At 42.1% G+C, this 15,184-nt stretch overlaps 1 protein-coding gene across 6 annotated transcripts in view; it reads right to left on the bottom strand.

Moving 5' to 3' along the window:
- The window catches only part of AGBL1 (AGBL carboxypeptidase 1), a 798,986-nt gene that overhangs the window by 641,834 nt on the left and 141,968 nt on the right, over positions 1 to 15,184 (bottom strand). For all 6 annotated transcript variants that reach the window (XM_081290638.1, XM_081290637.1, XM_081290639.1 and 3 more), the window contains exon 6: positions 14,386 to 14,423. In XM_081290638.1, the coding sequence (XP_081146764.1) occupies positions 14,386 to 14,423 (38 nt within the window). The remainder of the gene's footprint in view (positions 1 to 14,385; positions 14,424 to 15,184) is intronic.

Raw genomic sequence — 15,184 nt, 5'->3', positions numbered from 1 at the left:
CAAGGTTCAAGAAGATATGATTGATTTTTACAATACTGCATTGCTACATTGAAAATTCTCTAAAATGAGTTGATTCCAGGCAACAGGTGTCAATTGGAAGGGTTGCTCTGCATATGCAAATGAACAGATAGGGCTTTGTTCTGAAAACCAGACCCTGCTGCTGCTAGCAGACAGTGAGTTACAAACTAAAACTGTGCTCACACAATCAAACCCAAGGTACCACCATGAATCCATTCAACACAAATTTATTTAGCATCTATGGTATGCCATTGTGTGACAGGCTCTGCTGTAGGCAGTGGAACAAAAGAGACAAAGTCTCAGCTCTTATGGGGCTCACATGCCTGTGAAGCTGTTGGGGTGAGGGGTGGGCGGTGCAGATACCAAATAGATACACAAGAAAAGAAAAATAAATAAGGTAATTTCAGATAGTGACAAGTGAGAATAAAAGTGACAGCTCGAGTGACTAAGGGAGGTAGCTACTCTAGACTGGGTGGTCAGTCGAGGCCCTTCAAGGGTACAGCATTTGAACTGAGATCTGAATGATAGGAAGGATTCAGAATGCAGAGATCTGGAGATAGGACTTTCTTACCATCTCCAGGGCACAGCAAGTGGAAATGCCAGAATTTGGCCAGTGCAAATAACAACAACAACAACAACAACAAAATGTTGGTTAGCTAAAGCCAGGTGATGAAAGTAAGGGGAGAGCAGCAGAAGATTACTGGAAAGGTGGACAAAGTCACAACATGTGCCTGCACCATACTGAGATTCACCACAGGGGTTTGTGCCAATATGGAAAATACATCAGGTCAGATTTTCTAACTGGTGTCTCTGCAAGAAAGACCTTAGGAATGATCGATTTTTGCATGGAAATTTGTATAAGAGTTTTTCTATTCATCCAGAGTTTTATTTTGAGGGTAGACTCTCAAATGCACTCACTGCCCGCCCCCCAAAAAAGCCACTATTCTTTCTGGGTTCCTGTAAAAGATCGGCCTGGTTTCACTCTGTTGCTTCCAGCAACAACTCATCAGAGGATGATCCACAAATAAGAAAGCCAGGATTTATACCAGGAAGGAGAAAAACAACCTTTCCCACCTGCCTTTCTCTACCAATTGCTATGTAGGCCATGGCGCTGCCTGCTTGGGCAAGAATGCAAGACAAGCAGTAGGGACAACAGGAAAACAAATCTGCATGGTTGCAAACAGCGCATCTGAGTTAGCTCATTAACTAACTCTCTCTCCAGGTTCTCAGGGTGTGAGGAGGAGGCAAAGAGCAAAAGCCTCTGACCTCAAACTCGATGCCCTTGGCCTTATGTCATCTGAGAGCATGTCACAGTGAAATCCCAGACTATGAGCCTCACCCCAGCTCCTTTTAACTTGACTCCTATCATTATTTTGCATTCTGATTTTTGTTTTTGCAGGACTGGACATTGAACCCAGGGGTGCTCTACCACTGAGCTATATCCCCATCCCTTTTTATTTTATTTTTTTATTTGATACAGGGTCTTGCTAAATTGCTCAGGCTGGCCTTGAACTTGTGATACATCTGCTTCAGCATCCCATGTAGCTGGGATTACAGAGGGTAGCACAGCACCCAGCTGGACGCCTTGATGTTTCCCTCCTCCCCATCACCTAGGCTGCACCAGCAATGGTTGCCTCCTGGGCCCATCTCCATCCTCTCCTTCCCTGCACAGTGCATCTCACCAAAGCACAACCCAGAAACCTCTGACCAGGCTGAAAATAGCATAATGACCCCAGGGAAATCGGTTGGGGTGCCAAGAGGGGTCTGATGTTCTCTGTCTCATCATATATGAAAAGGGTTTGCTATACTGTGTGTCCCTTGGTTAGCGGGAGGGACTAAGGAAGAGGCTGAGTGGGTTCTTTGGTCCCCACTACTGCCACCAGAGTAGCTTTGCCATTACCTATATGCAGTTGTTCTGCAAAGGATTTCATTCTAAATAAAAAATCAACAGTTTTATTTATTTAAAAAGAAAAGGCTTGAGACCCTCTGGGGTGAAATGAAGGGGTGGATTTTTTGTACCTGTATACCAAGCGCATATCCCATGGTCCTGAGCCAAGCAGCCAACCTCTGAGACTCAATGTCCCCTCTATAAAACAGTTTTCTCAACCTCCCTCCATTAGCTTTGGGGCTGGATGCTGTTTTTGGTGGTGGGCTGTCCTGAGTCTTGTAGTATATTCGGCAGCAAACTGGACTTTACCCAGTAGATGCCCAGAGCAACCCTACCATATGTGTGATAGCCAAAAATATCCCCAAACTTTGCTAAGTATGCCCTTGGGGGTAAAATCACTCATGTTGAGAACCATTATTATAGAACAGTTAAATATTTACCTGTCTTACAAGATTATGATGGGGATTAAATAAGATAATACACGAAAAGGTGCTTCATAACCTGCTATTTTTAGAAGTCCATAGGAAGCACCTGATGTACATCTTGACATAAATAAATAATTGGCCAGTCAATCCCGAATGTAATAGGAAGCCACTGTGTACCTTCAGGGCCCTGAGATGTTTATCTTTGTGTCTATCTCTTTAAATCTTTGTGATACTTTATCTCTGTCAATCCATAGTCAGTCATCAATTATGCCAGGTTGATACAAGTTCTAAAATCCAAATATTTACAACTCAGCAGACTGGATGTTAACCCTTTGTTTCCTAGAATAAAAACAAAATGAGTACACGTGGATCAACGGAACAGGACTGCATCTGTATGCATTCACTTATTTATTTATTCCTTTGTTCGTTCTGATAACTTGCTCTGAGTGCCCACTATATAAAACACATTAGAGTTAATGGCTTAAGAAATAGGGATTAATGGGACAGAATACCAGGGCTGAGGCTCACACAGTCTAAAATAGGGTCACCAAACCGCCCACAGCCTGTGTTTATGAAGTTTTATGGAAACATGGCCACAGCCACTCCTTTATGCATGGTCCTTGGTGCTTCTGCCCTCTGAGGGCAGAGTGGAACAGTAACAGAAATTGTATGGCCCACACACCCTCAAGCGTTTTGGCCTTTTCACAGAAAACACTCTGAGAGGGAAGACAGATACTGAGAATAGCCAGATGTCATTCACCACACAGGGGAGGCTCTGAGAGACTAATTTAAACTTCAGCAGGCTTTACATCCTTATATCATCAGCTCCTAAATTTTCCAGGATTCTCCGAGGGGCGGCAATAATCAAGCAAGTGTTGATCTAGGAAGATCAACAGCACTCCCACTCTGCCCACGTCAGCTAGTTGAGATGCTACTGATTATCTCTGGAGGGGACTGCTTTGTCCTGTGACCACAACTTGACCCCACACAGTCTCATGAGGGCCTGCAAGGTGACTGATGTGCTGTTAATGTTCTCCACCATGTGGTGCCCTGTGGACTATAAGGGGTTTAAACTGCTAGCAAACCTTCATACATGACCTTGAACCTCCTTAGACAATTTTGACCTGTTCTAAAAGGAACAGAAAACCTATTGGCACACAACCAGGCCAGAGCAAAAGCCTTTGAGGGAGACACAGATAAATCCTAACAGGATCACTTGCTTGAAAGAAAGCGTCCCGCATGGGTATAAGAACCAGCACTAATTATAACTGCATGACAACGATATGCTTTGTGTCAAGCAAGAAAGTCTCAACACCACCACCCACAGCTCTATTAGCCCCAGTGTAGGTACCTCTGGACACCTTGACCACTTTTCTGAAGGTGTTCACCATCCTGCTCTTGCTGCGGAACAGCCTGTGTGTTCCCAACTGGAATCTGACCCTCCTTGTTCGATTAAGTTCAGTTTGTAATCCAAAGCTCTCGGTCCCTGTCCCCAATGCCAATCAATGCCAATTTAATAATGAGGACACGGTTTTGAGAAAAAGGTAAAAGAAGTTTTATTGCTTTGCTAGCAAAGGAGAAACCAGGTTACTCTTGTCCCAAAGGCCGTGACTCTCCAGATCAGGAGGGATGGGGCTTTTAAAGGAACTTCAAGGGTTACATTGCAGGTGTGCTTTGGTAGGGGGCCCCTGAGCACCCCATGGCATGTTAGGATTCACTTGTTAATTTGGGAGATATTAGCTTCCCAGATCCTCAACAGGCATCTCCTTCCTGTAGTGGGTGTGTTCAAGGGCAATTAACTTGGGGGAAGAAACAATAATACTTTTTCCCTAATCTTGTTAGGGAGGGGGAGAGGGGAGAAGAGAGAGAAAAAAAATTTTTAAATAAGTCTAAGAGCAATGAGGAATACATTCAGAAGGTGAAGGGACCACTGTTACAAGTTCAACTATTTAATTGGGTCCATTAGTCCCAAGAGACCCCAAAATTGCTCAATTCATGCTTAAGCATGAACACAATATTCTGGATATTTCTCTGGGACAAACTTCACTTGCTCCTTCTTAGGAGCACTTTATAGTAAAACACAGCATACTTTTCAAACTCCCCAAAGAAAGTGTCAACCTATTTTTAAATTGTAATCCTAAACAGCAGACCAAGTTCTAAAGGATCCCTTGAGAGTATTCATTTCAGAAATTTTCAAACTTGATTTCTTCCAGTCCCTTAGGAACTTCCCTGGAAGGTTCTCAGTGTCTATCCAGAGCTAGAGAAAGGGGAAGGAGGCTGGGGAAAGGCAAAGCTGTCATTAATTGGGGTCTCCTGCTCTGTTCCTACTGTATTTACTACCGATGTGTGTCATTTCCACACAGGATTCCATCTTTGGAAAAAAAGAAAGTTCTGCCATCAAAGAATTCTCAAGTTCCTCACCTAATGTGATCCCCCCATTTATGGCAGGCCAAAGTGATGTCAAGTGCAATGGCAAAGTTCTAAAGTCATACAGTGGACCACTTGCTGAACCCAGAGCCCAGGTTTACTAATTCCACGTGGAAGGTGGGAATAATCAGTGAAACAGGAAGATTTCCTGCTTTAGAGATGATCGCAAATGAATTCAAACTTCAGCCTCTGCTTACTATTGGTGGGATCTCAGCAAGTCATTAGCCTCCCCTAACGACATCTTCCTGGGAGAATAACACAATTATCACATAAATGGGGATAATGAAAAGTCAATGAAATATTGTGTGAAAAGTACCTGGCAAGTGCTGATGCTTCATAATTAATAGTTATGATCATTATCCATTGCAGGTACCCTAGTAAACAGTAATTCTCTTCCTGCTCCCCACCCTCCTTCCCATCTCACTGGAGGCAAGCAGTAACAGTTCACAAAAATACCATCGAATGAGATGAGGGGTACCCAGAGGGTGGATAGGCAGAAGGGCATTGTCCTTAAGTTAGAAGACCAAGCAAGGAAGGAAACAGGCTGTCACAGGGCGAGAAGAAGACTGAGAAACTTAACTACAAGATTTGCTGCTGTTTTCTGCTCTGATTTTAATTAATTCTTGCCTTCTGCTACATTTGCTGTTGTTTTGCTCTTCCTTTTCTAGAGCTTTGAGATGAAGTGTGAGCTCATTTATTTGTTGGTTTTTCCTTTTTTTGAGGAATGACCTCCAGGCGATGGATTTCCCTCTTAAAACTGCTTTCATTGTGTCCCATAGATTCCGATATGTTGTGTCTGTGTTTTCATTTATCTCTAAGAATTTTTTGATTTCCTCCTTTATGTTCATAGCAGCACAATTCACAATTGCTAGACTGTGGAATCAACCCAGATGCCCTTCAATAGATGAATGGATAAAAAAAAAATGTGGCATTTATACACCATGGAGTATTACGCAGCACTAAAAAATGACAAAATCACGGAATTTGCAGGGAAATGGATGGCACTAGAGCAGATTATGCTTAGTGAAGCTAGTCAATCCCTAAAAACCAAATACCAAATGTCTTATTTGATATAATGAGAGCAACCAAGAACAGAACAGGGAGGAAGAGCAGGAAGAAAAGATTAACATTAAACAGAGACATGAGGTGGGAGGGAAAGGGAGAAAAAAAGGGAAATCACATGGAAATGGAGGGAGACCCTCATTGTTATACAAAATTACATATAAGAGGTTATGAGGGGAATGGGATAACAAACATGGAGGGAAATGAATTACAGTAGATGGGGTGCCTCAGTCTGGCTGGGCACAGAATCACGAGCCACTCAAGCAGGAACAAAACTTTATTTTTGAAAAAGCTACCAATACTCCGTACGCACCGGCAAGCCAAAAACTGGTCCCCTCCTACTATCCTTCCCCAACCAATGGGAACTCTCCAGGAGTCCCATAACATGAGTAGCAGGCCAAGGTGAACAGCAGGAGTCCAATTTCCATATGAATGTAAATCTTAACATAATCATATCATCTCAATGGCTAGCTGGAGTCACCTTACAACCGAAAGTGCCATGCATCATATTATTTGCTTGTGGCTCCTAGCAATGGGGTAGAGAGAGAAGATGGGAGGGGAGGGGAGGGGGGATAGTAGAGGATAGGAAAGGTAGCAGAATACAACAGTCACTAATATGGCAGTATGTAAAAATGTGATGTGTAACCGATGTGATTCTGCAATCTGTATTTGGGGTAAAAATGGGAGTTCATAACCCACTTGATTCTAATGTATGAAATATGATATGTCAAGAGCTTTGTAATGTTGTGAACAACCAATAAAAAATAAATAAATAAATAAAAAGATTTGCTGCTGTTAACCAGAGGTGGCCCTCACAAAGCTGCTGTGAATGGTCCCAACACTCCGGGGAATCCTGCTTAATCATGCTAATATCACTGGGAATGCAGCAAATTCTATCAGCTGTTCTAACCCTGGGCTCCAACTCACCCTGCCTCCTCCCAACTCCCTTAAATGATGGCTGAGCAAATGCCTCTGAGACCATCTTCAGCTAATTTCCTTCAAGACATGCAAGCTTCTAACTCTGGGAAGCACAGATAGTATGGAATAGCAAATATGGCCAAAATTAGATTAAAATAACCTCCTGATAAACAAATTACTCACCGAAAATAAATATTGGACTAGCCTGACCAAGATAACTAAAAGAACAGCACCACCATATGGCAGGAATAGGAACTACATGTATTGCTGTCCACAGCTCAGCCTGGATTAGCCCACCCCACCTAATGGTTCAGAGGTGGGAAGGGAAGGGGGCAATCCAGGATAGGTTGCATCTTTCTAGCTTAAACTTTTTTTAAAAATCTCTCATACACTTATGCAAGAGACATAAATATTTGGCAGAGAGAACTGAACTTTGGGCCAAGTGAAAAAAAAAATAAAAAAGGAATGTTCCAAGTTGAATGTGGCATGACATAATAGGAGTCTGTAATCCTTCCCGTTCCTGCTCCCTCCTCTCTCTCACCCCATTATTCATCAGCCTTGTCTCATGCTCAACCTCACAGCAGACATTGGCCCTTCAGACAGCCATGCTGGTGTTTGGGCATCTATCTCTGGGTTCCATTCAAATGCTATATGGAGAGGTCAGTATAATGCTCTTTTCTATCCTAAAAGACAGATGATCCCTCCCAAAATAATCCTGCTAATGCTTAGGGAGTATTTATTTAGCTTCCTTTCAATGTTTGGTCATATCTTCTTTGGGCTAAATAAACCTAGCCACATTTATCTCTTCTTCGTACAGCACAGGGCTCAGCTCCCGAGGATCTGGAGACAGGCAGGTAAGCTCTGCAGCCTTCTGGCGGTGTGAATTATTTAAGCTTTCCAAACTTCAGTCTCCCCCACCTGCAAAATGGGGATTAAAATGCCTCCTTGATGGGCTAAATGTATATAGAGTGCCTAACATACTAAGAACTCGATAAATGGCAGATATTTGTGTTGTCATTTCAAACCAACAGCGTGATGAATGTAGCTTGCTATGCTGCATTCATACAAAGTCGATCACAGCAGTCCACCCCAGTATGACAAATGCAAAAATCTATCAATATTATTTGAAACAAATTTTTGGCTCATCACTGAAATTTATTGCATGCTTCTCCAGAAGTTACAGCGGGAAGAAGAGACACAAGGTCTATAATCACACCACAGTTTGATCTTTCTGGGGATGGCCATGGGAATGGCCTCTTCACTAAGGCTCAGTGAAAGTAAATGTAGGTGGTTTAAGTCAGGAAACTGAAATCCTTCCTTAGTTAACATTAATGTATTAGTCACTCCTCTGGGCACCGCCCAATGTAAGGGCTTGGGATACAGTAGGTATCTCAGCCTCTATGGAACTATAGCCAGTAAGAAAACTATGCATACATACATTTATGCAAAAACATGATCATTGATTATAATATGATTACTTCTTTGAAATACAAATGTCAGGTTCTGTGGAAAGATTTAACAGGAAACCAGCACTGGGCAGAGCTGGGCTTAGGTGGTACTCAGAGAAATCTCCGACCAGAGGTATTTGTGGTAAGACCTAACAGCCTGTGTTGGCAAAGTCTCAGAACTCTGAGTGGGTCACTTCCTCTCTATGCTTCTCAGTTTCCTGGTATGAAAATGAGGATGGGCAGAAAAGGTTAATAGCTTCCAAGGTTCTCAGGAATCCTGTGTTTCTGTGAATGTATCTCACAGGCCTCTGAGAGGAATTGATGGAAACTAGACGTACATGGCTCCAAGCTCTCTACCCAGAAAATGCACAAGTTAATTCCATAATGTGGACATATTTCAAAATATCATGTTGTATACCAAAGATGTGTTCACTTTTATTTTCCAATTAAACAATATATAAGAAAAACAACAAAACATGTTTGAATACCACTACAATAGGAAACCTCAAAGTATTTTGCAGCTTTGATGGACTGGCTCCTGTCCCTCATCCAGAAACTAAAGAAGGAAACGTACCAAATGGGCAGAATCTTGGGGGCACCATGCTTACCAAAATAGGTCAAAGCCTCTGAAGATGGGTGGGCAGGTTTGAGGCTATATGGAAATGCAGAATATACAAGCAGGTGCAAAGAAGGTGGCATTGATCCATTGGTGCTTGTATGTGATCACAAGGGCAAAATAGTCATAGTGCCAGCCATTTTTAAGCATATGGCCATTCTAAGGACTCAGAAGCACCCAAAATGCCTATAAAGACCTGACTTTGATGCATTTCAAAACTGGACCTTTCTTTGACATTTTGAAGTACAGCAACCATCTGACCATCACGTCCTCTAGTCTCTACAATGATGACTGCCAGACCACAGCGGATGACCATGAAGAACATGAGTCTGTGTGCTTGTGATCAGAGCTTTCCATGCTCAGAGGGCCCTTGTTCCCTATACTCCACAGCAGCATCACTGCCCACCGCTCCTGAGAGCCAGCCAGGAGCAGCATTAACGAAGATCTGTGAGAAGTCTCATCTTCCTGCCAAACTTCCCATTAGCTGTCTTGCATCCTTCCCTCCTTCCTTTCTTCTCCACCTCTCTTGCTTTGCTAACTTGCCTTCCTTTTTCCAACTCCCTCCTCATGCTCTAACTTCTGCAAACTTCCAGATTCCTCTAAATGCTAATTCTTTAGTTGGAGAGGGGTCTGAAGTAGACTCATCATTTCCTTATTAAGATTTAAGCTCTGAACCAGAAAGTGTTTTCTTGTTACAAGATAATGACCTTTAAATCTGGGCAGCAAGGTCAAAGCCAAGACATTATTTGAAGATTCATCCCTGGACTCTGTATAAATCAGGCATGATTCCATTGGCACATCTTATTCAAGTGCCACTTCCAGGGCTGCAATTTTTCAAAAAAATGCATTTTATGATTAATGCTTGTGGAAGGGAAGTTAGGAAACAAAAAGAAAGAGGGAGAGGTGGAGGGGGCCATAGGAAAAGGAAAAGAGGATTAGAGGGAAAGAGGTCACAATAGAGAGTCAGGTGATAAAAAGGTGGAACGAAGGAAGATAGGAAGAGAGAAAGAAACAAAATCAACATGTTGGTTTAGTTTACTAAAGAAATTCCCCACCATAGAAGTAGCACTATTTCTTAATCAAGGCTTTGTTAATTTTTTAAAAATAAAGTACTAAGTGGTTTTGGACAGAATAGAGCACAAAAAGGCAAAGCTCTAAATACAGGAAAATTTAATGTAAAATTTGTGCATATGAGAGTGAAGAGGAACTGATCTGAGGAAAGGCACGGGATTTGGATTAGACCATTCTAATCCAAAACAGAGATAACAAAATGGACTCTTGGATGAGCAATAACTTTTTAATTTGTAGAGCCCAGAATTTCCAAGACAATTGAAAAAGGGGTTTAGGACATCCAAGCTATTTTTGCCTACTAATGCCCAGAAAAAGAAAAGAGATGAGAGACATCTTTGGGTTTATTTCTCTCTTCTTACCATTCACATATCCTACACTGTTGTTTTTTTTTTTTTTTCATTACTCGATAGGAAAGAGAGCCAAAGCAAAATAGTAAGATCTTCCTAATGTAAGCAGAGGGTTTTTTATTTTTATTTTTTTATGACCTTTAAAAAACAAAAAGCTTTCTTTTTGTTTTTCTGCGGACAGAAGACTCCAAATCTCCCATATTTCCCAGTTCTGCTTTTTCTATTAGGTGTAGGAAATTGACTCTAGCCAGACATGACTTGATAGGATCTTGGTGACCTCAGATTCCCAATCCTATCTTAGTGTTTACAATGCTGACTGCTCCCAGGTAGTAAATACTTTGTGCTAGCTTTATTTAGACTGGCGAATGTTCTATTTTTGTGAGTCAGTTACAGAGATCTACTATAATAGCTGACTTTTATACTAACTGACAAGGAAATATCAAGGTCAAAAATAATCATCAGTTAAAAGAAGTGTGCCTTTAGGAACTAAAGGTTCACTTAAACATTCCCAGATATCAGTGCCAGATGGCGAGGTTTGGAATTTTAGACAGAAGCTGACCTCCTGCATTTAAGTTCAACTGACATGAACTCACTCTGGGATCCAAATGGAAAGACATTCCATGTCAGGTCTTAACTATACATGACACGTAGACAGGAAAATCCAACTGGAAAACCCACGAGACTTGTGCCCTGCAGCAAACCCAGTCTACTGGAGCGGTACTATATATGCTCAGATCCTCCATGCCACCCACTGTTTTGGATAGGCCAATAGAACCAAGAGGGTAACTCCCCAATATGCTGTTATTGCTCCTCTGGAAATCCATGACAGAAAGAAGTCCAAATGCAGCCTTCTTTCCTGCTGAGCTCAAATATAATCTCAGAATCCTTCTCCCCGTACACTGGAGTTGCCACTTGGAATAAAACCTATCTGCCCTCCTTGTCCTAAGACCCTTGAGATCCTCAAGAGCCTGTTGTGCTCCCAAGTAATTTGTGAAGATTTGTAATGATTTTCTGCTTTTTGTGCTCTTATCTCTTATGAATCTATTTGAATTATTCCAATGCTGAGGAATTTAAGACCAATTAGGCAAGAAGGATATTTCATGAAATATCAAGAAAATATCTGAGGAGGCGTCCTTTGACAATTTTACTAGACTTCAGCTCAAATGTACATGTGTATGCCCAAATATACTTCTCAAAAGGAAGCAATTCTGACCCCCAGCAGGGTTAGGAGATGGTTGGTAGTGTCTAAAGACAATTTTATTTGTTACATCTGGAAGTGATACCGGCTCCTGGTAGGCAAAGGTCAGGGATGTGGCTAAATATCCTACAATGCACAGATCAGACCTAACAGCAAAGAATTATCCAGCCCAAAACACCAATGGTGCCAAACTGAGAAACTCTGATATGAATTTAGGCTGGTTATTTAGTGGGAGAACAAATGTTAGCCAGACTCTGATCCAACTCTCTCATGTCATAAATAACCTAAGACCCAGACCAGGGTCTGTATGAACAGCTCAGCAGAATTAGCAAACAACTCTATGCATCATTGTATGTGAAGGAAAGCAGGCTATCAGTTCCTGATCCATCCATTAGTGTAGCTAAATCAAAACTACAAATGTTAGGATCATTGGTGGTAGGCATACATGGTTGGGTTCAGGAAGAACAGGGCAATATTGCCGTGTTTATGTGTGTAAATATCATGAATTGTTTATTCATTTAAAATCGTCATCAGCGAATATTGGCTTTGAGCTCTTTATTGTGCTGGTACAAATAATACCATGATCAATAGAGATGACTCTTTCTCTCAGAAGTTCGTAGCTGCTGGAGAAACAGACAACCGCAACTTCAGTACAGAATAATCAATGCTGAGATGGGAGCAACTGTGTGAGTGCAGGGGAGAGGAATCAAGCCCAGTCCTGGTAATCAGAGAAGGCTTTTTCAAAGGAAGTGATATCTGGGTCTTGCTCTGGAGAAAGAGAAGTTGGAGGCTTTAAAGGCTCGCTAAGCATGACCCTGCATGTTAGAAACCTGGCTAAATCATCTCAGTCTGAGTCAATCCATATTTGCATTGGCTATTGTTTTCTCCTGAGCCAATACATCATGTTTCATATCAATATATCAAGTGGCATGTACTATTTTCATATTTTTACATACCGTAGGCACATTTTATTTCAGGACATCCAACTCTAAACTTAAGAGGTGAGGAAGGTGTCTGTAAAAGGTAAACTGGCTTCATTCATCTCTCACTCCTCCCTTCTCGTGAGACATCACGTCTTCCACTGCCAAGGCTGTGCAGGGAGGGCTGAGCAGAAAGATGCTTTCTCGGGTGTGGTACTCCCAGGCTGGCCAACCTAGCCGTACTCATTTTCTTTCCCTCCTGCTGTTAAACTCTCCCTCACCTTTCTGCATCAAATACCAGGCATTAACATTGAGAGTGACAGCAAACAGGTACACAATGAGAATCAAGTACATCCATAAGAATGGGATCCTATCTAAAATAAGAAATAGTCCATGCTTGCATAATTATATCAGAATGGATTCTGTCATGTATAACTAAAAAGAACCAATTAAAAAAGTCAAACCTGAAATATGATCCTCCCAAAGATGAACAGTCTCCTCCTCCGATCTCACAGGTACCACTTTTCCATCCCCTCCTATCTCAAAAGCATCATGACCTCCCACTCTGCACACCTCCACCTATTCTGCCTACCTCCACTCTTCCTGAAGGTCATAAAGCTGTGGATATACTCAAGGATCATATCAAGTTCCAATAAACTAAATCAATTCAAGCTTCAATTGTTTTTTCTTCAGTCTGTAAATGGAAGTATTATGGTTTGGATCCGAAAGTGTCCCCCAAAGAGCTCATGTGTTAGGCAATGTAGCAATGTTCAGAGGTGAAAAGATTGAATTATGAGAGCTATAATAAGCTCATCATCCATTTGATGGGTTAGCAATTTCAATGGACTACTGGAAACCACTACAGACAACCACCTGTAGGCTGGTGGCAGTGACTGAAGGCAGTTGGTCTCTGGGGCTGTGCCCTTGAGGATTATATCCTGTCCCTGTTTCCCCTTACCTGCCCCTGTCTCCTTCCTAGCTGCCCTGAGCTTAGCAGTTTTTCTCTGGGAGGCACTTCCACCATGATGTTCCTCATCTTAAGCCCAGAGTAACAGAGTTAGCCAGCCCTGGACTGAACCTCTGAAATTGTGAATCCCAAATAAACTTTTCCTTCTCTAAGTTGTTCTGTGAGGCATTTTGGTCACAGGGACGCAAACCAGACTAACATAGGAAGCATTATGTGATTTGGTTCCTTCTCTGGTGTTTAGAGTTGATAGAGCTGTATGGTTGAGAGAGGGTGTTTTCATTTCTATTTATTTATTGATAAGTTTTATTAAAGTTCACCTCTCACTCAGAGGCCTCAGGCTCCCTACAGGAAAAAAAAATCACAATTGATGCAGCCAGTTTCCAAGATGCCAAATTAAAACAGATGAAGAAATGAGGTGGGGAAAAAATCAAAACATTGAGCTAAGTAAGACTTCTTCACTCCCAAGTGCTTCATGCCTTCTATTACACTTCACACATGAAATTGATTCCCAGTGTAATTATCCCAGGGACCTAGGCATAAAAAAAAATCCTCACATTATTCAGACCCCCAGAGCTCTCCTTTTGCAATCATTCAAGTAATTGAGAAAAGAGCCAACTTCTTAATATAAATCTGTTATCAACTTCGACATTGTCCAAGCAATTCCCACCATCCTACCTGCCCCAAAACAGAGTCACAAGCTGAGTTGAGAACCAAACAAAAGAATCTGCTACACACCTAGCCCTCACCTCTTCTTCCATTGAACAATCCCACAGGAAGCTGGAAACTATTCCAACAATCTTTAAGGTTTGCAAACCCTCTACGAGGATCTGGGGAGTTCCCAGGGCCACAAAAGACAACATACCTGCTTTAGGGACAATTGTCTTGGTACATTATGTGTGGGCATGTCCACATGGAGAGGTATTTGCTTTCCTCTGAAGTCATGAACCTGGAATAGCCTACCTCGTGCCAAAGACATGGCTCTATTCCTTTACAGGTCAGAAAGGAGCCATCAGGACAAAAGAGTTCTTTCACTAACATCAGAAGGGAGAGAAATAACCACTCTTCAAAAAAGATGCTTACTGGATTTCAGCAGAACTGCCAAAACTTCAGTGGCTGCCCTGGGGGAAAAAAAGAAAAAGAAAAGTGAGAAGTCAATGTTCAGTGGTCTTTTTCTGTCAGCCCATGGATCCCATAGCCACCGTGTTCATTGCTGCCACCTAACAGGCCCATTATTAACTAGGGAGCAGGTGTTCTATTGATCACACCATTGACCATTAAAGAGGCATAAATGCAGAAATTGCACGGAGTGAAGTGTCCATCTTGCAATTGGGTCTCAGAGGTCCCTTCCTCTGCTGAAAATCTCTTCATCTTCCCCCCTTGTCTGCCACCTTCCTCTAACTTCCCTGCACAGCATGCCTCTTTTTTTTTGGGGGGGGGGTATTTTTGATGCTCGTACCAGCCAGAGTTCCTGTCAGTTTCCTGATTTGTACCTGGAAACATTGGGGACTCTGGGAGAGGGGAGGCTAGGAGGCTTAGCGAATGCAGCAGTGCAGTGCACACTTCTCAAAACGCTCATGTCCTTGGGGACACACTAGAAAACATCTACACATTGGAAAGAGAGGCTGTTTCCTTACAATGGAAAATGGTTATTATGGGAGATTTTCCTCCAAATGCATTGCTTCCTTCCATGGAGGAATTTCACAGTCTTTGTAGTGAAAAGAGACAAATGGGAGCAAAAATGCCTTTTGGTCCACACCCTGGTGATCCTTCGATTTGTTCCCTAAGTCTGGGAAGGATACACAAAGACCTACTCCTATAGTTTGAAATTGTCTCTCAAAAGTTCAAGTTTTGGAAACCTGATTCTCAAATTCATAGATTA

Source organism: Spermophilus citellus (assembly GCF_964194105.1).
Source record: "Spermophilus citellus genome assembly, chromosome: 4".
Taxonomy (NCBI): domain Eukaryota; kingdom Metazoa; phylum Chordata; class Mammalia; order Rodentia; family Sciuridae; genus Spermophilus; species Spermophilus citellus.
The sequence above is the reverse complement of the archived record's forward strand: the minus strand, read 5'-3'. Positions and strand labels throughout refer to the sequence as shown.